The 24,947-nt window shown below is 49.8% G+C and overlaps 1 protein-coding gene and 1 pseudogene across 1 annotated transcript in view; both read left to right on the top strand.

Annotated features, from left to right (window-relative positions):
- Positions 1-24,947, top strand: part of CAPZB (capping actin protein of muscle Z-line subunit beta) — a 148,004-nt gene that overhangs the window by 90,655 nt on the left and 32,402 nt on the right. Inside the window, exons 3-4 of the mRNA XM_058553075.1 lie at positions 12,810-12,931; positions 18,379-18,492. Of these exons, the coding sequence (XP_058409058.1) occupies positions 12,810-12,931; positions 18,379-18,492 (236 nt within the window). The remainder of the gene's footprint in view (positions 1-12,809; positions 12,932-18,378; positions 18,493-24,947) is intronic.
- LOC131412896 (small ribosomal subunit protein uS8-like) lies at positions 181-2,755 on the top strand (annotated as a pseudogene).

Genomic DNA, 24,947 nt, shown 5'->3' with positions numbered 1-24,947 from the left:
CCGGTCTCCCTGCTCCTTCTCACCTCCCAAGAAGCTCTGGGCGGCCCTCCTGCTCGTTTCCATGGCCTCCTGTACTTGCCCCTATCCACAGCACAGAGCACGTGGTACTGCATTTGTGCCCCTCTCTCTCCTCTTGGACGCTGAGCTCCTGGAGGGTGGGGGTACTGTATTTGATCAGTGGATTTCATCTGGAGCTACAGCTTTGAGTTTCACTTCCTAATGAGCCAAAGTGAAGAAACAGAGCAGCTCTTGGTCCGGGAAGACCCTGCCAATGAAGGGGACACAGCAGTTGCTCCTGAGTGGAGCTGACTCCTTCCCCAGTAGGAAGAGTTACACATTTTTTCTTGTCCATGCATGGTCATTTTCTCTGGGTGACTCAGTGAAATTAAAACAAAACCTGATGAGACATCCATCCAGTGGAAGGAATTCAGTGTGAAATGTTGTGGTCGGCCAGCCAGGATGATTTTTGTGCTAAGGGAGGGAAAAAAAGCCACCGCCTTGTTCTGGGTGTGCCTCACAAAACGTGGCACATCAGTGCTGGCCCCCACCCCTACTCAGACACGCAAACGGCAGAAACACGTCTGCTGGAAAGGAACCAGCAGTATCGCTGGACTTCTGGAAGATGGTTGGCAGTATTTAGGAGTTTGTGGTCTTGAGAGTTTTGGGAAAATATTGGTGGAAAGAGCCAGGACTGTAGCATGTGACTCAGTGGCTGCGTGGCTCTGAGCCTCTGCTGCTGCTTCAGAGGTTGGTGGCCTCCCAGGGTGGCTCTAAGGACCCTGGGGTGACAGGAACAGCATCAGCCTGGCTCATTGCAAGGCCTCAGCAGGTGATGGTTAGAGTGCCTTGGTCTGCCTAAACGCACTGGCAGCCTCTCCCTTGTCTTGGAGTCTGGGGAAACCCTCTTGAACTTCAGGGTGTTTGTGGGATTTCACGATCAGAAATGCTTCCTGACTTGCCGTCGCCTGTGTTTGGCCTGGCTCGGTGATTCCTTGTCACATTTCGCCACGGCTGTCCCTTGACTGCTCAGCTGGACATGTGATTTCCTTGGACTTTGCCCTTCGCCGTGTCACGTGGCTGACTGTCAAGCGATTTGCCCTCTTCAGCCATGAATGCTCCCAGATGAGTGGTGAAGAGCAGTTGTTTTCTGCATTTCACTACATTGCTCTGTCTGCAGCTCACTTCTCATTCAGGGGCATATGTCCTCTTGTCAAAGATTTCCCTACCAGAGTCTCACTCTGTATGCTCCATGGTAGCCCGTTCAGAGCTTTGAGGAAGGTTTAAAGCCTGAGTCCGGGCCTGAACCAGAGCATCTAGTGGTGAGGAACTGGACTGAGTTTTCCATTACCCTCTGCAGTTAGACCTCACTCTGCAGTTTTTAGGAGAGAGATTCACACTGACCTAATCATGCAAAAACCCCCTTTACCAAGTACTTCTCTCTGCCACCATTCAATTGATGAGTCTTTCAGCTTAAATATTTTTGTCCCTGGGTTACTTGCCTGGCAACATGCTAGAGGTGACACTGGCTGAGTGGTTGAGGGCTCTGGCTCTGGGGTGGGATTGCACGGGTTTCATTGAATTCTGGCTCTGCCACCTCCTAAGTGTGTGACCTTAGCCAAGTTACTTAACCTACCTATGCCTCAGTGTCTTCATCTGTAACTAATAATAATTTGGGATAACAATGATACCACTGCCTCATATAGAGTTGCCGTTACGGAAAACGCGAGTGCGTGTTACATGCTTAGAAGAGTGCTTCGTGCGTAGTAAGCATTTGTAACAATGTATGTTGTCATTAGGGTCATAGCTTGTATAATACTAAAATAGAGGATGGAGATCCCCTGTCCTGCCCATGAAATTACAGTGTCTTAGCAAAAAGATCATCTTATAAAATGATGTATTGTTTTCATGTATTTTTACCTGGTCTTTTTCCCAAAAAGATTCGAGGTAATTTATAAGAATGCAGCCAATGTAGTAATACTTGAACAACATCGACTGAGAAAGCAGGACCGAGGGCCATCTAGGAAGAGGATCACAGCTCTGTGTCCACGCTTGCCTTCCTCTCACAGGCACGGCTGTAGGCATGGCTGTAGGCTTGGCTTCAGGAGGCGTCCATGTGGAGTGTGAGGGGCAGGGCCAGCCCCACAGGTCCTAGCAGAGTGGTAGTCCACACCCCGAGGGTGTGAGAGCTTGAGTCTCCATCCTACTTGGGGGACCGCTGGTCACAGTGGTGCAGTGCCATCCCAGGTCATCGGTCTCTTGCTCGCTCTCACCCCCATCAACCCAGCCAGGCCCGTAGTCCCATAACCTGGAGGGGCACTGAAGAACATTTTGGGCTCTTTCCGCCACCTTTCTGTACTGCCACAATGGTGCGCGTGAGCGTCCTGGCTGATGCTCTCAAGAGCATCAACAATGCAGAAAAGAGAGGCAAACGCCGGGTTCTCATTAGGCCGTGTTCCAGAGGCATCGTCTGATTTCTAACTGTGGTGATGAAGCGTGGTTACGTTGGCGAATTTGAAATCATTGATGACCACAGAGCAGGCACGATTGTTGTGAACCTCATGGGCAGGTTAAACAAGTGTGGAGTGATCAGCCCCAGATTTGATATGCAATTGAGATATCTAGAAAAATGGCAGAATAACTTGCTCCCGTCCTGTCAGTTTGGTTCACTGTACTGACAACCTCAGCTGCCATCATGGACCATGAAGAAGCAAGATAAAAACACATAGGAGGGAAAATTCTGGGATTCTTTTTCTAGGGATGTAATACATACATGCAAAAAAATGCTTCAAAAAAAAAACATTTTGGGAGCTTGCTTCCCACTGAGACACACATGGCCTTCAAAAGATCAGGACTCAACCTGAGTAGCCCTGCTTTTCCACAGTTCAGTGCTGAGGAAGCCCTGCCTGCATTTCGCTAGGCACAAGGCTGCAGACATCTCTTCCCTGCCCTGAAGGAGGACACCCCATCCCGGATCTGCGAGGCCAAGTCTTGTATAGTCCTGTGGCAGCATAGCCCAGGGCTCATAGATGGGGGAACTGCCTCCACTAAAGAGGCGTTGGGAATGTCTGGAGGAGGTGGACCTTGCAGGATAACTGAAGTCATTAGATGGCATTGGGAGAAGGACCGAGGATCCTGGTGGGGATAGTGGGCACGGTGTGGAGAGAGTGTCCAGGATGTTGGGGGCAGGGGCGAGGGGCTCTTGGAAGAGCAGTGAGACTGCGGTGGGAGGCTTGGGCTGAATCGGTGAGCCTCCCTGCTGCTGCTGTCTAGGCCGAGGCAATTGTCTGCTCTCTGTGTGGCAGCCTCTGCTACCAGCTTGGTGGCTATGTGCAGTTCTCAGTATTGAGTCCAAAATAACTTATATCCAGTGAGTTTTCCACCTCTGGCTTCTTGAAGGTGCTTGAGTATTGTGCGCCATCCCTCAGGGACCAGCCCTTAATTAAGAGGAGCAGGCGTCCCTCTGTGCCGGCACAGGTGATGGGCTGTGCTCCTGGCCAGTGAATGGTTAATTTAATTAGGCTCCAAGTGCCTGTTCATCCCCTTGGGGGAAGCGTAAGGTTACATGTGGACAACGGGAGCCTTGTGTGTGCGAGGTTGACTCACATATAGTGATTTTAATTTCTCCTTTCAATTTGTTTCTCTTTGTCCTGACCCTTCCTTTAGAAAACCATTCTGGCCTCTTATTCCAGGCTGAGAGCTTCCAGAAGGCAGAGCTTGAGTATGAATAGCTGAAACCCAGCCCAGGAAGTTTGCCTTTGTTTATTATTTATCTCTGGGGTGGTTTGGGGCACCTGCCTAAGAAAAGAAAGTGGGGGGCGCGGGGGTCCTTATTGTTTCTTGAGAAAGCTCTTTGTTGTTAATGGCATGTGAAACATTTGAAGTAGAATAAAACGTTTGTTGGTCAAAAATGGTTTCTAAATGTTGGCCCTGTTTGCCCGCCTCATCAGTGCGGGACCCTAAGTGACTGTAACCCCAGCCAACGGTTGTGTGCCTGCTGGGAGTGAGCGTTCAGTCTGCCGGTGGACTTCACGTACCGGCGTCGCGAATCGAAGGTGCACGGTTCACTCTCGTTTTAATGTTTCTGAAATTGAGAAATTGCTTCTTACGCTTAACATGTACATTTAGCGGTGTTCTCATTAATAGTACATCTTACAATTTACAGTCTTCAAATGAAGAGTACAGTCTATACTTAAAGAATATTCTGAGTCGAGTGATAGCTGAATTAGAAGAGAGGCTAGGTCTGAAATTGGAGGGTGGGCCGGCACTCCTGTGTGTGGTGTTGGGGTGGAGGGCCGAGAGGCCTCTGTTTCAGCAGGTGCCAGGCTCTGAGCGGGGTGGTCTGTGCAGAGCCCCTGCCCGCAGTCGGGAGTGGCTGCAGTGCAGTGGCTGCAGTGCGTGTGGGAGGGCTGGGTGGGCGGAGCGGCAGGGGAGCCCCGCAGTGCAGCCCCTTCCTGGGCGCTGGCTCCCTGTGTCTGCTCTGGCCAGTGCCTGGAAGGAGGCTTCGATCCACACAGACCCGTATTTCTCCCCGATTCACTTCCCTTCTCGCCCCCTTTCCTCTGGCCCAACTGGAGGGTGTGGGAGCTCCTCACCTTGTTGGCCCGGCGGGTCCCCTGCTTTGGAAGAGCTGGATCAGAATTCCGAATTTAGATTCCAGTTCCCCTGCACGTCCCGCTGGCTGTGTGAGCTGGACAGGCAGCTTCCCGCGCTTGGGTTTCCTTATCCACGCGGTGGGGAGGGTGCCACCAGTCCTGCCTCAGATGACAGTTGACCAGATTGTGGGGTCATGCAGGGCACCAGTTTCGCCTCGGAGCAGGTGCTTGATAACATTGGCTTGTGTGATTTTTATCCTGTGCTGACGTGTTTTGATGCCTCCCAGGATGAGCAAGGCTCCCTGGAGGTTCGTGAGGGCCCCTGGGCTCCTCTTTGGCTCATTAAGGTATGCTGTTGCCGAGTCTCTTGGAACATCAACTGCTTCCCATCCAAAATAAGCTTAACACTCTGAGTGGGACTTACAGGACAGGGTGAGGTTGCAGGCTTGAAGTGCTGTCTCCTAACAGCGGGGCAGCCACACTCAGAGAGGCATTAGGTAAAATTGCTCGAAAACTCCAAGATTGGTTCATGTGAAAACTATGCTTCCATGGCCCACAGTGTCTCTGATGACAAACTAAGGTCCTTGTAACAAAGCTGCTACCGGGGAACTTGGCAGAGGACTTGTGCTTCCTCCACACTGGGCGGTGGTGAGGGGTGGGGGGCGTCTCTCATTTCCACTAGGCTGTGGAGGCTGCCCGCGCCCACGTAGATGGACGGGCTGGTTCTCAAGTGCATCCTTCTTTACACCTGGGAGCTAGGGATCCTCCAGCCTCCAAGCCCCTCATTGGGAGGCAGGGATGAGGTGGGAGGGAGGCTATCCCTTGCATGTGCTCTTGTATCTTTTTGAATTTTGACCTGTGTGAATGTATTACCTATTATAAATAAATAAAAACACTTAGAGGGGCCCACAGGTACTGCCCCGCCTGCCCCGGTCCCACTCCAGCCACACTGGTGCCCCTCTCTTCCTTGCAGTCCCCTCGGGGGCCTTTGTGCCGGCTCTTCCCTCCCTTTCCAGTGCCACTCCTTTCCTTCCTTCATGTGTCATCTCCGTGTTACCTCCTAGACCACTGGATCCCCACAGTCCCACTGTTCTGTCTCCATCAGGTTTGCTTCACGAAGCCCTTGCCGCTTGGGATGGCTCCTGTGCCTTGACTGTTTCCGGTGGCTGGAGCGTGCTTCATGGGAGCAGGGCCACATATGTCCATCTTGTCTGCCACTGAATCCTCCTCAGATAGCGTGGGCATTCAGCATTTATTGAGGGAAATGAATTTCTCTTTGAGGACAGTGTTGTAGCTCCCAGTTCTGGGATTTAGGATGGTTACACTCAGCCAGGAAGTGGCAGACCAGGGATTTGAACTTGTGTTTGATTTCCAGGTTGGAGTTTTCCAGAATGCTGTACTGTAGATTGTGTTTCTGACACTATCGTGTGTGTCGCTAAAAACACTCTATTTTCTTTTTTCTTTTTATTAGGGAAAAAAAGGGAAAGTGTGGGGCCTTGGAAAAAATAAAAGGAACAGATTGTAAACAGAGACCTCTGCTGGCCACCGGGAGGGAGCTCCAGTGTCCTGATCCTTTGCTGTCTGTCGAGAGTGGGGCTGTTCTAACTCGGGGGGTGGGGGGGCAGAGGGGGACGGCCAGGACTCTGCCCAGCCATGGTTTCACCAACATTACTCATCTGAGTGTGCGACCCAGTGAACAGGGCCTGTTTTCGATTCTTATCTCTCTAGTGGCAGGCTCTCAGCCAACGGGTAGATCAAAAGACGGAATATGTTCATTTGGCCATTTAAAAAAAAAAACTGAGGTACCAGGGTGCACTCCTTAAAGACAAAGGCGCCGTGGATTAGATTATCCGTGGAGCTGAACTGGTCTGGCTTTTGTGCTTTTTTTTAAGGGTTCATCTCAAGTTTCTTTTTCTGGTTGAACAATTTTTTTCAACATTAATAACTAATGGAGAAGGGGAAGAGACAAATTAGAACCATATGGCGGCACAAACACAAACCTCACTTGTGGCCGGAAGCTTCTGATTTGTATCTCTTTTCATGTGATCAGCTGTTGGGTTAGATAGTAGAAAAGTATTCGGTTTGGGGCAACAGCAAGAGTGGGTGTAATTTTTTTTCACCTTGCTATACTGTATCTCCTGTGTCCTTTCTCAGGCACTGGCTTGTAGCTCTGTGATTTCGGGCAATTTATTTCTCTAAGGCCCTGCTTTCCCCTTCTTTAAAATGGAGATGGTAACCGTACCTACGTCTAGGGCTGTTGTGAGGATTAAAGGAGGTGATGCCGGTAGAGTTTCTATAGTACAGTGCCTGGCGCACACTACCAGGCGTTGGCAATTACGTCCTCCTCCTCTTTACCCTCATTATTATTAAGGTGTCACCTGAGGCAGTTGTTCATGGCATCCTAGCCTCTCCTTTACTTTCTGGGTCTTTTTTTTTCTTCCTGCCTGAGTTTGCTTTATTTCCTTTCACCCTGTCTTTTCACTGGCCTCCTGGGCACTGCTGAGCTAGGTGCGGGTATCAGTGGTGACGGGCATGGTGGTTCCTGCTGCCTGGGTTCTGGGACTAAGGGATTTGTGGCAGTGGAGAAATTGGTGGAGCCCTGAACCTCACCACCGGAACTACGACGGGAACACTGTCCTGGCCAGTGCAGCGTTGTTTATTATTCCAAGTCGCTTGGAATTAAGTTTAAATCCCCCCAACAGCCTGGATTGAGCTGACACCTTTCGTGTTATCTGAACATTCCTTACAGAGGCTCTTAAGCAGCTGAGATGGGCATTTTGGACAGAAGGCATCCGGCCCTCTAGTGTTGGCACCAACCACGTGTTCTTACCAGGGGCCCTCCTTGGCTTTGGAGGCAGCAGAGCAGATGACACACACACCCCAAAGTGAACTCTTGGCTTTGTTTGGACCTGTCCTTTCATTCATTCATTCATTCATTCATTTATTTGTGAGGAGATCAGCCCTGTGCTAACATCTGCCAATTTATTTATTTTTTGCTGAGGAAGACTCGCCTTGGGCTAACATCTGTGCCCATCTTCCTCCACTTTATATGGGACACCGCCACAGCATGGCTTGCCAAGCGGTGTGTCGGTGCATGCCTGGGATCCGAACCAGCGAACCCCGGGCCGCAGCAGCAGAGCGCATGCACTTAACCGCCTGCGCCACCGGGCCGACCCCTGTTCTTTCATTTAAATTGCTCTGCAAACTCATGATCCATGAGACTTAATGTGATTTCTTCCACTATTCTAAGCATTTGACATGACTAAGAGGTGGGGGTGGGAGTAGAGTTGGAGTTGAGTGTAGGGAGAGAGTCCTTAACTAATTGACTAGATTACTGAGATAAACTGCCTTTATTCTGGGTCTATAATATGACCTCAGATCACAGAATTAATACCCACTTGCACAGAAGTCAACAAACGTACGGGAGCACCCACCACAGTGTGCGTGTCCCTGGGCTGGGTCTGGGGACTGGGCCCTGCCTCTGCAGGTGCAGAGTCAACACTCGAGGAAGAATGTTCAGTAGCAAGGAAGGAATAAAATGATAGCTGATGGCAATATTAGAACAACTATCTCTGAAGCATTTGGGATTCAGTTGACATCAGTGTTACTGCAGGAATACCAAAGAATTTGGCATCTTGATAAAGAAGTCAGAATTTGGGCTGGGCCCTGAAGAATGGCAGGATTTAAGAGAGGAATGGGGATAGGTTGCTAGGTTAGCAAATAAAAGTATATGTCCCGTGTATTTGAGGTTCATCGTCTATCTGAAATTAAAATTTAACTGGCCCATCCTATATTTTATCCGTAAATGGGTAAGTTTTTAAGTGAAAGAACGAATGTGCAAACTTGCATGTTCAGGGAGCAGTGAATAGGACAGCGTGGTTGTTTGAGAGGGTTCAGGAGGAAGTAGAGGGGTGGGATGGGATGGGAGTAAGACGGACTGGTAGGTGGTGCCAGATCATGACTAATGCACCCTTGGGCAGCTAGCTGCTCTGGTACAGATCTCTGGGCATGCCATGTAGGGCACACTGCTCGTTCTCCACGACGACAATTAGGTTATACTTCCAGGGCATTTTATCTTTGATGAAAGAAACAGGATGATAGAAGGAAATAGAATACAAAAATATGGCCCAACTTGAGAGTTTATCCAAAAGGCGAAAATTGTACCTACTTGGGTAAAGTTGGCCATATCACATCCCAGGTGCTTTTCATGGTAGGACAAACCATACGCCATTCATGAGTTCTGTGTTTTTCTGTGCACTGCCATAATTTTTTGAGTGACGGTTTAGATGTGTGTTGTTCTGAGGTTGGTCAGTCCCTGGTCAAGGACTTTGAAAAGCTCAGGCACAGATCTTTAAGGGTGACTGGGTCTAGGAGCTCAGATAATATCACCGTAGCTCTGCACTGCCCAGAGGCTCAGGCAGGTGCTCTCCTGATGCCTGCTGCAGCCCAGGAGCCTCCCGCATCCCAGCTTCCCTGGCAGAGAGACGATGAGCCATCCATCTCGCCATAACCCCTAGAGAAAACTAAGAGAGGTCTCCATACCTGAATAGGCCAGGGGCTGAGGCACTCTGACTGCCCATGGGCGGTGGTGGAGTAGAGGTCAGCCTTGCCCAATACATGGGATGAAGAGCTTGGTGACCAAGAATAGGAAAAGTAGGCTGGGCAGGCGATAAGAGTGGCTGTTGTTGATGGCCGGTGCCACAGGCCAACCCCTTGCACTGTTGCCTGAGTCAGCTTTGGGCTTTGAAGGATGCGAGTCACAAAGTGGAGAAGTGGAGTCACTTCGAGTCCTTTACCTTGAAAGGACCCTGATCTACTTCGACGGGCGGGGAGGGCTGGATCCCATTTTCTAGACCAGTGGCTGCCGTGTTTTTTGATTCCACAGGTCAGAAACATAAAAAAGAAAAAAAGAAAAAAAAAAGAGGAGGAGGAATAGGTCATTGGGTTGCCAACCTTTAAAACAAAAACAAAATAAACATATCATTTCATAAAATTAAGGACATCTTAACTCCTCCCCCAAAAGGCATCCTCCAAATAAAGGATGACTACAGTGATCCATATGAAGAACTTAATGTCATTTTGATTATAGTCTTTCTTTACCTGAAGTATTTTCACTGGAGCAGTGAGACTCTTATCACAGCCTAGTCAGTCTCTGATGCTGCTCACCTACCATGTCTCACAAATGGCCAGCCTTGGGCAGAGCCCAGTTGCGTGGCCGGTTGATAGCAGAGCAGAAGCTAGAACCCGGGTCTCTTAGTTCTCAGTCTTGTCATCTTTGCCATGCTGCTCAGGGTCATAGATTAATATAAATGCCAGGACTTTAACTAAAACTCCCGTTCTCTTTGTCTAATGTTTTTCCACCACGTCATGTTTGTTCATATTTGAGAATGCCTGGTTGGAACCACAAGTGAAATTGGTCCTTGGTGTCCATCAAAATTTAGTTTTTGGCAACAAACTCTTGGTAAAAATTCTTACTGCACACCAATTTATTAATTTAAAAATAGAGCTGATGGGTGTTTGGGAGGCTCCATGCTGTAAAACTCCTCCTTCCCTGCCTCCCAAATATCTTGAGCACTTGCTGTGTGTCAGGTGCTGCCATAGGCACTGGGATGCAGCAGTGAACCAGGTTGAAGTCCCTCCCCTGATAAAATCTACATTCTGTGAGGGGAGACGGACAACAAATAGATTATAGAATCACTTCAGGTAGTATAAGTGCTTGGAAGAAATTATTGAAATACTTTTGATCTGTGGATTAACCTTTAGATAGTAGTGAAGTCAAGCCTATTTTATACCAAATCCCATTATCTTGTAAGCTTTCTTGTGTTGGAGGACTTAGCTACAGGCAACGTGACTGGTGAGAATGGGGAATCCAGGTGGAACTGGGGTTAAGAAGAACTGGGTCCTCGAGGGTCTGTTTTCTCTGGTGACTGGAGCAGTAGAGTGAATTCAGGTGGGGTCTAGGCTGGCATTGCGATCTAGGAATAACAGCCAGCGGATGATGCTGAGAGCCAAGCAGAAGAGTGGGGGTTGCAGTGTGTCAGTTACTGACGTGCACACATTGCCCTGTGCTGGGTGCTGGACTGAGTACTGAATGCGTTATCGCATGTGATCCCCAAAGCCACAGTGAGTTCCTTTTTTATCATCCCCACTTTACAGGTGAGGAAATCGAGTCTTAGTAGAGAAGTAGAACGACTTGCCCAAGGCCGTGAGGACAGTAGTCGAGGATGTCTTATTTCAGAGCCTATTTGCTTAGTGTCTACCATAATCCGGGATAAACTGGGGCAATACTGTCAGGGCCCCAACCAGTTAGAATGGAGTTCTAGGCAAAAGTCAAGGCCCAACAGAATAAATGATGGCGCCTCGGGAAGGGGTGACGTGATGGGCAGGTATGGAAATGCTCAGGGCGTTTCACTGGGCCAACAGCAGGAAAGCAAGACCACTTCTAAATCCCAGCTGCCGAGGTGGAAGCCATTGAAATCTTCCTTGCCTCGGCCGGGACATTCTTCCAGGCTCCGTGGCCATCTGTAGCTGGGCGGGGATGGGCATGGAGGGGGTTATCTACCACTAGAGTGTGCCTTTGCCTTGCACTGTCCTTCCTCTTAGCTGTCTGTAAAACCAGAGTTATCGGCAGAGGAGATTTCTATCTTTTCTGCTTGCTTCTTGTGTGGGCCTTGGGCAATTCATGACTCTGGCCCTCAGTTCTTTAAAATGTAAAATGGGGATAATGCATACCTACTTCACAGGATGAGTGTGAGCTTTCAGGCAGACAATATGCCACGTATAAAGGGCCTAGCATAGTGCATGACACATGGCGGACGCTTGGAAATGCTATGGAGGGGGGGTTGATATTACCATCACCAAAACTAACTTTGAAAATAGCCCCATTTTTGTTTGTCTGTTTGTTTGGGGGAGGGAGATATACATGCAGGTGTTGCGTGGAGAAGAAATTCTGAAAATAAGCAGGTTGTATGCGGGGGTTCATGATGCGTGTGTCTCTTGGGGGCCCTGATGACTGATGCTGCTCCGTGTATGAGAACATTTCACTGAGGCCGGAACTGCTGTGAGCTACCAGACAGGGCAGCGTCCTACAGCTGTGCCAGACAGTGCCTTACAGGCTGAGTTCTGGAACACCCTGGGGGTCAGCAGAGAGGCCTTGAGAAGCCCACGGAGGCTGGGTGATCTCTGGGGTGGCAGTGTTGCCTGTCCCTGTCTTCCTGGTGGTGGGAAGGGGCTTCTGGAACGGCCGCAGCTGTCAGCCCTGTGCTGAGCTGCTCTTCTGGGTGTCTTTGCTACGTGATTTAACTTTTCCATTTGGAGGGGTTATTGGTGCAGTTGGCAGCCACTTGCCTGGTAAACGATATGGTGGGGCCTCCATAAACCCAGGCCCGTGAAATGAGTAAGTCAGCACACTGAGAATATAGCATGGAAGTGACTCAAGCCTGAAGGAATCCATTTCTGAAAGCACTGCCATCCCTTCCTGGAATATTTTGGTGGAAATTGATGTTTGAGTTGGGAGGAGGAGGCCAGCGGCCTGGTTAGTTGCAGGGCCGTGTGTCAAATTAAGCAGCATTTGCTCTGGGATTCAGCCCTGCCTACCCTGGACCATGGGGCCCTCCCTCTCAGTGAGGTGGCTCCAGGCCTGCCAACCTGAGATGAGCCAGCTGGAGCACGGCGTGGTGGGGAGCTGGGGGCAAGCTACCTTTGCAGCAGGTAGGGTTGACTATGAGCCAACCTGGTAATGCTTGGCCAGGGGCCTGGAAAGTATTGGAAACTCCGCCCAGCATGGGAGCCTGTGGGAGTTCTCTGGCGCGGATGGGTTATTCTTCTCAGAGTTCTTTGGATTCCTGTGTATTTAAGATGTTTACCTTCTTCTCGGACCTTCAGCTTGTGCTCTGCCCACCAGAGACCAATACCAAGCATATACGTACTTACGTGTCTTAGACCACCCTGGCGAGCAGGTAATTAAAGCTGCACGCAGATTTGGAAGGAAGGCTGTGTTGGAAGTCACGCTCCACTGTAATTCAAGAACAGGTTTCTTTATAGAGGGACACAGTTGGTGTCAGACATGTGGAAAAGAAAAGAACAGGCACATAATTCTGGCAGGGTACCAAGGGCCAGGTGTTAAATGTGCTGACCAGGACATGGCTGCCGTCACGTTAGCCAACCTGGATTTGATGTATTATTTTAACCCCTGTTTCTGCCTTTTCTTTCTACCAGGTCCCCAGTCTATGTGAAGATCTCCTGTCTTCTGTTGACCAGCCACTGAAAATCGCCAGAGACAAGGTGGTGGGAAAGGATTACCTTTTGTGTGACTACAACAGAGATGGGGACTCCTATAGGTGAGCTCCCACCCCAAGAACGCAGCAGCCCTGCCAGGCCACACCCTGGACCCATCATTACCGCCTGTCAGCAGCACCAGGACCACTGAACTTTGACAGTCTGACACCCTGTCAGTCTTCTTTCCTTTTGTCCTTCAGCTAGTCCTTCCTCCTTCTCTCCCTCCTTACCTTGCTTCCATCCAATCAACCAGTAGGTGTTTGTGGAGTGCCTTTAGTAAGCATTGGAGATTCAGCAGTGAACAAGAGGCCCCTGCCCTGGGGCAGCTTACAGTCTAATGGATGAGGGATGTTGTTACAAAATAATCAGCGTTTCATTATAATTGCAGTAAGTCCTGCCAAGGGCACAGTGCAGGGTGTGTACGTGATGGGGATCCTGAGCACAAGGAGGTCCTGTGTGGTTAAGGGACATTTGAATGAAGCTCTGTCATACAAATATGCAACTCTCCTTTCTTTTCTCATCACCATGCTGTGGGCTGTAAATAACTCAGTTGACATTAGTCTCTGCACCAGGTGATCACTGGTCTAGAACAGGAGACGTACCCAGCAGCTGATTACTGTATGATGTGATCCATGCAGCCAGTGCCAACCTTATTCATGATTTGAGAGTAGCATAGACGAGGCTGGGGTTGACTCTAGGAGGACTTAGAGAGGCAGATGATGTCTGAGCTAAATTTTTAAGGCTATCTAGGAGTTCTGCCTATTAAAAAAGATTGGGAATCCCTAAACCAGTCTAGTCTTTCTGTGATGGATTGCTGTAGTCTGTGCCTTGGAGAATGGTGGAGGAGCGCTAGTCTGCTTTAGAAAAAGCCACAGAACCTTCAAGCTTCAGCCTCATGCTCTTTTGGAGGAGGAGGTGGGGTCTGAAAAATGGAAGCAGGAAAAAATATCTGGAGTCAGCCAGCCTTGGCTCCAAACCACCACTGCCCCCTCTAGCAACAGGGATTGGACAAATTATCCTCTCTGGTCTAGTTTTCTCATGTGTAAAATGAAAGTAATAGTGTTCATTCTTTGAACGGAGTGCTCAATAACACCTCTATAGGCGTGTACTGTGTATGCCAGGCGCTCTTCTCAGTCCCTCTTCTGTAGAGCTTGTATCCTAGTGAGGAGGCCAGGGAGTAAGCAGATGCATAAATAATATAGATTGTGGAAAGTGAATAAATAAAAGAAAAGAGGACAAGGGGAGGGAGAGGTGGATGGATAGACAGGAGAGACCCTTCCGTTAGTGGTAGTGTCTGAAATGAGACTTTAGGATGGAAAGGTCAGTCACACACAGGTCTGGGAGAAGAACTTTCGGGTGTAAGGGCCCCAGGTGGAGATGAGCTGGTCAGGGTTGAGCCCTGCAGGGAGGCCAGAGTGGGAGAACGCAGTGAGGGCAGTGAGGGTGGGCCTCGAGGTCAGAGGTGTGGCAGGGGCAGATCGCATAGGGCCTTGAAGGCCAGAGTGAGGGTCATAGGACGTAGCACAGGGTTATTGGGGGTTAAGAGAAATACCACATGTGAAGTACTGAATAGCACAAAATTTGGTGTAAATTACAAAGATTTAATTAATACTGACTTTTTGAAGAGAGTAGACAAGTGTTTTATAATCATGTCCCTTTAAATAGAAGCTAGGTAAAGTTAGCTTTAAATGGAAGTTAGGTAAAGAGTATATTCTGGCCTAATCCAGGCCAGAGACTCGAGTAGAGATGGTGAGAAGCAGTTGGATTTGAGTAAGTTTTAAAAGCAGAGCCAGCTGTGTTTGTGGGTGGATGGGGTGTGGAAGAACGAGTAGGGCGAAGAGGGGTTGCAAAGCTTGGAGCCTGAGCAGCTGGAAGGTGGGTCACTGTTGAGGTGAGGAAGACTCAGAGAGGGGCTGATATGGGGGCATTTTAAGCTTGAGGTGTCCATCAGATGGAAGTGGAGATGTCAGGTAGGCTATGGATAGTCTGGAGTTTCAGGAGCCAAGTCTGGGTAGAGATGGCGATCCAGATGTGGGAGTCCCCAGTGTAGACCTGGTGAGACAGCCCTGAGGTAGATCAGATTCAGCCTTGAAGGGCCAGTCGCTGTTCCGGTTGTGGGCATAGGTCCAGGCCTAGTCCTCAGTGGGAGAGTGGTCCGTGAGGGTGTTGAGTGGTCTGACAGACCAGGAGGCATATCGCTGAAGGACAAGCAGCCTCACCAGGCCCAGGGGTCAGAGAAGGCTTTCTGGAAGAGGTGATCTGTGAGCTGGGTCTTGCTTATTCAACATTGTCGTTATAATTCTTTTTTCCACCTGAAAACTCCAGCTTGCTGTGTGAGGCAGCCGTTCCCCAGCAGCCTGTGGAAGGCTGGGATCATTTCCACATCCAGGCCAAGGCTGGGCTTTCCGGGGACTGGGTACCTGCAGCCCCTCTAGGTCCCTGCCAGCTCTGCCCACGTTCCCAGGGGCCCTTAGCCAAAGAGGAGCCCAGGGTGTCCAGGCACAAGATTTTCTTTCCTTTCCCCTTCTCACTGTAAAACTTCAAGGTCTTCTGAGTTTCTCGACACATTTCCATCCTAACTGTGTTTGATCGTTTGCTTAAATAAGATCCTTATGGCGTGGCCGTTGCCAGCAGCACTGTTTGAAACCTGTTAGCTGAAACAAAAAGCATTCTCTGAGGGAAATGAAAGCCCTGACTTTTGAAATCTAAGCGTTCCTGTCCATCTGTCTTTTTTCAAATGGCTTCCATTTAAGCTCTTAAATGTGTTCTGAGTGCCCCTTCCACTAAGAATATTCTGGGTAATGTTATGATTTTTCCCCCAGCTACAATTACTGTGGCTCCAGGACTAACAGCTTGAAATGCTGTCGTCTATGAGCCAGGAGAGATGTGAGTTACAGGCTTCTTGAAAATTCCAAGCCCCGAGTCTGCAAGAAAGATGGGCTCTTATGTCTAATCAGGTCGCCTTAAATGAAGTCCAGTTGGGTGGGTCTTCTAGGCCCACAGGAAAGTGATGGCCGTTTAACCGTGGAAATGAAGGTCAGAGCTCTGGGTGTGGTGGAGTCTCAAAGAGGGCACGTAGGTGGGGGGTCGGTTTCATATTCTCACGCTCAGATTCTTTTCCACTCCCCCTGGCTAGTGGGGGAGCCAAGCCTAGTTTACAAATAAATAGCGGTGGTGACAGCACTCTTCAGCTGTGTCTTTGGATCCAGTAAGAGGCCTTTGTTGATTTTTTTTTTTTTTTTTTAATGCTTAGGTGTCCCTCAGCAGAAAAAGCGGAGGGTCGCTCCATCTCTGTTGGGAGGACCACCAGCAGAATTCCTGTGGGTCCTTTCTTCCCCACCCCGTGCTGTGAGGCTTTGGCCCCACGTCAGCACTTACTGCACACGAACTCCATGCTAGGTCCTGGGGCACGAACAGCACAGGCTCCCCTCTCAGAGTTCTCCTGCAGTTTAGGGCGAGGGGAGGGTAGGAATGTGACAGCTCTAAGAATCGACATCTGTAAGGCAGTGAGGGGACAAGGAGGCAGGAATAGTTTCTTCTGCTTTGCCAGGGGGAGGTGCAAGAATTTATTCATTCTTCTCACAACAGTTTTTTTAAGTGAGCTTGTGGTTGAGTACCAGGCACTGTTCTAGGTGCTGAGCAAACGGTGGAGAACAAGACAAAAAAGACTCTTGCCCTCTTGGAGCTTAGGTTCTGGAGTTGGCTATCTAAATTTAAATTAATTCAAATTAAAATAAAAGTTCAGTCAGTCAGTTGCACTAGCCACCAGTCCTCAGTAGCCACATGAGGCTAGTGGCTGCTGTTTTGGACAACACAGATACAGAACATTTCCATCCTTGTGGAAAGTTCTGTCGGGCAGCACTGTTTTGAGGGATAAACAAGACGCATTACAAGAATAAGAACAGCCACGTCAGCCCATGCTCGGAAAGGGAGAGGCCTCTCGGAGGGTGGAAACCCAGTGTTGGTTTCACACCTGCTCTCCATGCCAGATAGGGTCCTGGCTTGTTGGACAACTCTTTCCTATGGTGTGTGCACAGTCCAGTGTGACCGCAAGAGCTGGCTGCTGATCATGGGGCAGAAGGGAATGTTTCACCTCATTCTTGTAAAGTCTCTGCCACCAGTGTGGTGAATGGGAATAGTCAGCTTGGAAAGAAGGGTTTCCGAAAGTTCCTTCTGCTTCGAGGTAGTCAGGGAGTCCCTCTTGGGACACCAGGCATGGCAACTCTCCCCCCACTCACCCTGTGGACTGGGCAGCCAAGAAGTTAGGACTGCTGTCTGCAGGTGGCTCCGAGAAGAGGTCACCCAGCTTACTCTGGTTCCATACTTGTGATTTGCCAACGTAGGTGCCTGATGGGGCACCGGTTACCAAAAAGAAAGATGTTTGTGCACAGAATTTGTTAAAACTGGGCTTCAGAAGAGAGTGATACGTTTTTTCCTTAACATCAATCCCAAATCAGAAGGTTCTTTTGAGTCCTGAGTGATGTGAAGGTTTGTTGTCAGAGGGGGACATGGGAAAGGTGGTGGGGGTTCCTTACAGTGGACACGTTGAGGTGTTTATGCCCAAATGTGTCAAGGACTTTGTCCAAATTCCACATTGTCTTCTCCTCCTCTTCATTCCTCTCTCACCTTTTTAATTCTCTTTCTTCTCTCGGACCCCCAGCTCTCTGAACTCCACCTGTAGGAATTAATGAGTAGATATTTCCCTTATAACCTCCTTTCCACTACTCTCAGTGATTAAATGCTTTCCTGAAATGTGGCAAAATAACATTTTAAAAAATGCAGCGAGTCTTCAGCCTGGCAAAAGAGAGGCTGGTTCTCATTACTTAACACTCTTTATAGGTGTGCCTGGCCCTTGGGTGTTGGGAAAGCTGTCCTCTGTTCGTGTGAGATCTCGGGCGCTCAAGGTTTCTTGTGTGCAGTCAGCGTGTCCCTGTGGGGCTGGGTCTCTTGCCTGCTTCCGTTAACGGACAGCTCGCTTCTTAATCCTTAACTATGTAAGAAGGTCTGTGGAGCACCCGTTTATCCAGAGCTGCCAGCAGGTCAGGGAGGAGAGAGGGGCATCTGTTGATCAATACAATGGTGAAAACAAAGGAAAATGAGAAAAAAGGTAAGAAAGAAGTTAGATTTTTTGAACACTTGCTACATGCTAGGCTCTAGTCTCGCACTTGGTATCTTTTTGTCCTTTGCTCGTCACAGTAGCCCTGTGGTTAGCAGATAGTGGCCTCGTTGTGCTCATGGCAGGTGAGGCTCAGAGAAGTCAGGACACCTGCTGGAAGTGCACAGCTGGTGAGCAGTGGCGCCCAGGGCTGCTACCTGAGCTGCCTGCTGCTGGGCCCTCACTCTGCAAACCTTGAGAAAGCTGTGTTTGTTCCCAGGGTCTGGGAGAATCTTTGCTGTGAGTAGTAGCTTTTTCTCTGAAATTTCAGAGAGCTGGCGCTTGGGCTGAAGGCTCGTAGGCCGTGTCTGCCTTGACAGTTCACGGGCTGTTCTCCTCCTTCCTCTCCTCCAGGTCACCGTGGAGTAACAAGTATGACCCTCCTTTGGAAGATGGGGCCATGCCTTCTGCTCGGCTGAGGAAGCTGGAGGTGGAAGCCAACAACGCCTTTGACCAGTATCGAGACCTGTGAGTCCCTCGCTCCCTTTGCACTTTAGCTCCCATGGTTTTGATAAGTAAATCATAAATGAGAGCTTGACCAGGCCAGGTGGTCTCCTTGAACCTATCACCTGGCCCGCCTAACTGATTAGAATTCTAAGCACCCGTAGCAGGACTCTGGGCACTGGGTTGGTAATGGGGTCGGTTATGAGACAGCTCGGTGACAGAATGCTGCCATAGACAGACTCGCCTATGCCTTACTGCGGGTCGTGATTCATAGTAATGGCAGGTACCATACTTAACTGTGTGTAAGACACGGTGCCAGATGGTTTTCTCCACAGCGTCTCCAGCCCTCACAAACATGATAGCTGTTTTAGTCCCTGGTTTTCAGATGAAGAAATTAAGACTCAGGTAGATAAGGTGTTTGTTCAAGGCAAGAGGCAGAGTCAAGAGTCAGACTGAGATCTGTCCGTCTCTAGAGGTCCCTCTGATATTTACCATCCTGTATGCTCTGAGCCAGTTCTTACCTGGAGCTCAGGGGCACCTGCTTCCAGACCAGTCGCCAGGGCAGGACGGGTAGAGGTCCTCACGTGTGGGACTTTGGTGGCCCCTCTCTGAGCTGATATTTTGCTGACTGCGTTGTTTAGGGCCTCAGCCCCAGCCTTGGGAAGTGGTTTTGCTGGATCCTCTTAGGTTCCCACCTCTCCCTTCTGCTTCCATTCAGTCCTGCCTCCCACCACACCACCAAAAATAGTGGCCAATGGATTGATCAGCCTTGCAAGGAAAGGCTCCAAGGTTATCCTCTGAGCTATTTTTTTCTATCAACAAAATCTCATTTTACATTAAGTTCTATACCGAAAAGATAGCAGAACTGTAAATATGCAGTACTACCTCAGTACACATGAAGTCATCTAGGAGAGGAGTCGGCAAACTTTTTCTGTAAAGGACCAGATGGTAAACATTTCAGGCTTTGCAGGCTACATATCTCTGTCACTTACTCTTTGCGTGGTTTTTGTTGTTGTTTTTACCTTTTAAAAGTCTAAAAACCACCTCCTGAGTCGTGAGGTAGGTGAGATCAGCCCTCAGGCTGTGGTTTGCCCACCGCAATCTAGGATATCGGCAAGGAGATGGAAATGAGAGAAACAAAGGCAGCTGAGCAGCTGAGACCTGGTAATGTTGCAGAAGGCTAGTGGTGGTACCCTTGGTGTAAGCATTTCAGGTCTCTGCTCTGCGGACAGTTGGGATGCTCTTCCCCTTCATAGCAGATTTGATACAACACATTCTAGGAAGAAGTTTTTTAGAAACTGCTGCGGGAGGAAAAGTGACTTCTGAGTCTGACACAAAGAGAAACAACCCCACAACATTGAGCGTGTGAATGAAATACACAAGCACAGCCCTAAGGAAACTGGAAACAAATGGGCCACAGCATTTCCTTCGCCCTGAATATATCGCTGTGTGATTCAGCTTTATCTTCGGTATCTGGCACGGGCCGGTATTTTATCTACATTATCTTTAATCCTTACAAAAACCTCTGGGGAAGACAGTTTTGTCCCTTTTATACGGACGAGGAGACTGGGGCTCCGAGAGGCTGAATGACTCAGACTAGGCCACAGGACAGAGGCAGAGAGCTAGGATTTGAGTCCATATTTGCCTGAAGTTTCCACAAATTATTGATTCTCAGAGTTAAAATAAATTTCAGTGTTTAAAGAGCTCTTCCCTCTAGAATTTTGCCCTGTTGTAGGACGTCATGCTGGGAAGTTGACTCATTGCTGTCTCGTAGTTTATTTGCAATTGTTTTTTTACTATCTTCTTTTACGCAACCATTGGGAAGAAGCCAAATCCAGCTGTTAAACTAGGATTCCCAAGTGGAATCAGTTTCATGTTGTAGTGATAATGTTGGTAATAAAACGGCAGTGATGATAACAGCTGATAACAGCGGTTACCAGCCAGTGACTGGGCACACCCTGTGTTAACTGCCTCCTGGTCTTCATCTCATTCAGTCCTCACAACAGCCTGTGCGAGAGGATTACCCTCATTTTACAAGAGTTGAAAAATTGAGAGAGGTCGAGTAACTTGCCCAAGTTCATGTAGCCGGTAAGTGATGGAACTGGGAAAGAAAGCCATCCTCATCCAACTCTAGAGTCCAGAATTTATTCCTTTACTCGACCGACATTGAGGGAGCTTGCCACGAGCACTTGGCTCACTAAATACTGGGGCTGTAGGTACGGCTTTGAACACAGCATCCCAAGTCCCTGTGCTCGGGGTGCATCCAGTGTGGAGAGACAAACACTAGCGTGTCAACAAGTGCCATGATGGGTGACGGGATCGGGAGTGACTTGGCCAGGAAGGCATCTCCAGGAGGTGATGTTGGAGCTGAGGTCTGATGCCCAGAAGGGGCCAGCCCTTCTGGGGCTGGAAAAGAGTGGTTCAGGCAGAGGGGCTGTTTGTGCAGGCGTCTCTAAGGCAGGGTGGCTCTTGGATTCTCCAAAGATGAGAACGAGCATGATTTCTTGTAGACTTAAACGTTCGGGTTGTCAGTTCCTGAATAAAGTGATTCAGATGCGTTGCCTTGTGCTGCCCTTTGGGGCCAGACCTGGGGAAGAGCCCCGTGTCGTTTTTAACTTCTCCTTCCTTCTTTCTCCCTCCTGTCTCGCTGGTTCACGTATATAACAAACCATGTGTGGTCACTCTTAGGTGTGTGCCTTCTCTGGGGTCTTGATTGGCCTGGTATGGTGAGCTTTTCCCCATTATCATTAAAAATCTTCAGAGTGATCCCTTAATCCTAACAATAACTCTGTAGGATAAGTGGGAGTGATCTCATTTACCAGATGATGAAACCGGAAGTCCTCAAGTGGTTCATCTGCTAGAAAATAGTAAGAGCTGGGTTCACATGCGAGGTCTAACTCTTTACACCGCCTTCCTGGGCAAAAGTGCACTTTTCAGGTGGTTTTTAAGCCTTAATGAGCCATATTTCTGTGTACCTCTGCATGTGCCTGCATGCTTCCCTGAAGGTGCGCTGACCTGCTGGGGGCTTGAGAGTGGTGACAGGACAGCTCTGTGCACCCAAGTGGGGGATTGAACTGGAGAAGCCCCAGACCCTGAGGCTCTGTGACAGTTTGTAATGGTGGCATCCCAGCCCAGGAGATGCTGTTCTGTCCCCAGCAGCATCAGTGTGCTGCTTCAAGGGGGGAGGAGGGAGTACAGGCCTCTGGGTGGCACCCACAGAGGTGGGCAGGGAGGCCGGTTCTCCCCGTGTGACAGCAGCCACAGGCCACTGGAGGGATGGTGGTTAGAGCTGTCATTGGGGACCTAGAGTCATCAGTTTCAAACCACCCTGTGTTATCAGAGTGTGCTGAAGAACACTCTCTCCTGAGACCATATGTGAGGACAGCTAGACCACACATGATGAGCCAACCCATTTCTGGTCTACAAATTATGAAAACCAGTCTCCTTTCTTTTCTTTTCTTTCTTTTTTTTTTTTTTTAAACATCTTGGTACATTGCTCACCTCCGGAAGTTTCAGTTCTCAGAGTGCCCCGTGAGTTGTTGGCGGCCACATCAGTGATGGTGGTAGGATCCAGAGCATGAGCTCTTTCGCCGTGGTTTTGGAGCAGATGGAAATCAGCTGGGGGCTAGAAGGTCTTGTCTCTGCTTTGAGCGGCACTGGGTTTTCTAGGGACCAGATTGTTCCATGGGATGAGGGGGCAGAAGGTCATGCCTTTCTCTTTGTCTTTCATCCCTGCCCCTCCCCAGTATAGACCTCTTCCCATTGGAAGACTCACTTCCCAGTGAGTGAAGCCACAGAGCGCCTCCATGGATTCTGCCACCTGCTTACTTTCATATTGGCAAAGGTCACTGAGGGGAGGCCTCCCCCTCCCTGACACTGCATCCTGTCTGCTGGCTCTGGTCACCGAGCTGTTGCACGAGGGGCCTGGTGAGAGATGCACAGAGCCTCAGGCAGACCCACCCCTGCCAGAAAGAGAGGGGGTGATTGCGAGTAGGACGGGCACCATTGTGCCCAGCAGGGCTGGGTAAGTCAGGCTGCCATTTCCCGGGCACCCCGTTCTGAACTGGAGCGTGGCCTGTGCCCCACAGGTGAGGGTGAGGAACGTGAAGAACACCGTCCACTATGCAAACCCTGTCTTTAATTCCTGACCGCCCCAGATGTTTCTGAAGTCTTGGGTCCTGATGGATCGCAGACTTAGGACCGAGTTTGGCTTGTGCTCCGGCCTCTTGACCCATCACGACCTCGAATGACTGCAAGCTGCCAGACTCCAGCCACGTCAGGACTCAGAGTCCGCTTGTGGTGGGTGCTATGCTGTAGGAGCCTTCAGGGAGCTGCTTGTGTGGATCCCTGGTGGGAAGGACCCTTGCTCTGTACTGGGAAGCCCGCAGTGAACTCAGCTCACACAGAGATTTATCCTCTTCATTATCTGAAGTGCTGGGGATTTGACCAAGAAATAGAAAACAAGAGACCTAAGGTGCTCTTCCTGCCACTCCCCCAACCGCTTCCTCCCATTGGCTTATGCCTCACGGGTGAACTTGTGGGAGTTTTTTGTTGTCATCCAACAAACAGGCCGACGCAGCTCTGCCAGCACCAGCAATGTGTGTGTGTGTAGCAGTGCATACAGCTTCCTGGTTCTCTTTCCTCCCTTGCTGTTGTGGACCCATTAACCTTGTTCTTGATGTTCTCCTTAAGAAGGTGAGGAGACCTCAGTGAAGGAGACCTCAGTGAGTGCACAGACTTAAGGCTGAACCGAGATCCGGACCAGGTGTCCTAGAGCCACACAGGCCTTTCCAGAGAGGGAGAGCTCACTGTCCCCAGTGTAAGCGTTCAGTCTGCCACAAGAGATATAATCTTCATTAGCATCATGAGGGAGAACCTCGGATTCTGTCCTCAGGTTCTGGGCTTTGATCCCTGCGTCTGCAAAGGCTTTGACTGTGTAGGGAATTGGAAGTAATCATCAGCACATGGAGTTGGTATGGTCAGAGTCAGGGAGCTGGGGAGGGATTGACCAGCAGGCGCTCGGCTTGTAACTCTTATGGGGTGTGGCACCCCTCTCCCCTGCCTGCACTCAGCATTTCACCGTCACGCAATAAATGTGCCACTGGTTGGGAGCTGACTCTTTTCCCCAAGGTGGGCAAGAGACAAGTAGGGGCCCAGGGAGAGGAGCTGTGTGTCCTGCATGATCCCTTTGAAGCCGATCAGCTCCTGTTTTACCCCTCCTCACAGCTCCTCTGCTACATTGTCACCCTCCCGCCCGCCAGTCCCCTCTCAGAAAATCCCAGATTTCCTTCTTTGCCATCATCAGTGGCAGAAAGGACTCATGGCAGTAACTTTCGCCAAGGAGGATAATTGTCAAGCAACTGTTGATGGCACTGCCCGAACAACCCTGTTTTTAGATTAAAATTGTCCATTTGCTGAAAATGTTAGGAGATGAGAGGCGATTTTCCTGGACTGCTGGGGCTGGGTGAGGCCTTTACTCTCATGGCATCTTGAATTTCCTTACTTCCCTTCCCCAAGCCCTGCCACCCTGGTCCCCAGCATCTAGGCCACTCTCCTTCTCTACCAAGCCCCAAGACGGTTTTCTGCCTCTGCTTCGTGGGCCTGGCCCAGTCCAGGAATGTCATTAGATCCTAGCCCCTGGGGAGTGGGAGAGAGGAGCAGAAAAGGCAGCTCTTCGGTGCTGGCTCATGGGATCGCTTCTTTGTTGGCAGAGTTGACTGCTTTTTTAAGCCCCAGCCTGGGAGAGTTCATCAGTCATAAAGCCTCATCGCTTGACCTAAGTCATCCGTCCTTCTCGGGAGAGACTTAGCAGTGGGCCCTCAGTGTAGGGTAGGCCCTTGAAGCTGCCAGAGAAACGTCTTGCATGTGGTGTGATCCACCAGTTGGCTGCCATGAACCCCGAGATCAGTGCTTTGATCTTCAGGTTCTCGGAGAAGACGGGAAACCTTCCCTGCTCTGGCTTTCACGTTGAGTCTCCTTCTTGCCTGTCGGCTCAGGTTCTGCCGACACCAGATGTTCTAACCGAAGGGGCTGGCACTGCTTTCTTCCAAAGATGATTATTCCCATCTGTGCCAGACATCTTGTACTGTGCTCTGCGATCCTTGGCTCTTGGCTCGCAGAAGATAATACCTTGAAACATGCGGTTGCAATTTATTGGCCTTATAAGTTAATTTTAGTGGGTGTGCAATTGATTGAAATCAAAGCTTAATGAAGGCCAGAGTCTGGGGGGTGAAGGAGCAGGGCGGGAAGGCATTTTGTGTTCTTCCTTGCTTCGGGTCTGAGATAATCTTCAAAAGCTTTAATTAGCTTTTCTAATCAGCCCTTCTTGTCTGGAAGAGGTTTACAGAGTGAAACAAGGCTGGAGTCCCTGTGGCAGTCCCAGAAGCCCACAAGCCTCTCCGGGAGCAGCCAGGGTGGTTGGCCGATGGGCCTTCCCTGGCTCCCTGCCTCCTCTCCCCTTTCTGGGGCCACATTAGAAT

The sequence above is a fragment of the Diceros bicornis genome, chromosome 13, assembly GCF_020826845.1.
Source record: "Diceros bicornis minor isolate mBicDic1 chromosome 13, mDicBic1.mat.cur, whole genome shotgun sequence".
In the NCBI taxonomy this organism is placed as follows: domain Eukaryota; kingdom Metazoa; phylum Chordata; class Mammalia; order Perissodactyla; family Rhinocerotidae; genus Diceros; species Diceros bicornis.
The sequence above is the reverse complement of the archived record's forward strand: the minus strand, read 5'-3'. Positions and strand labels throughout refer to the sequence as shown.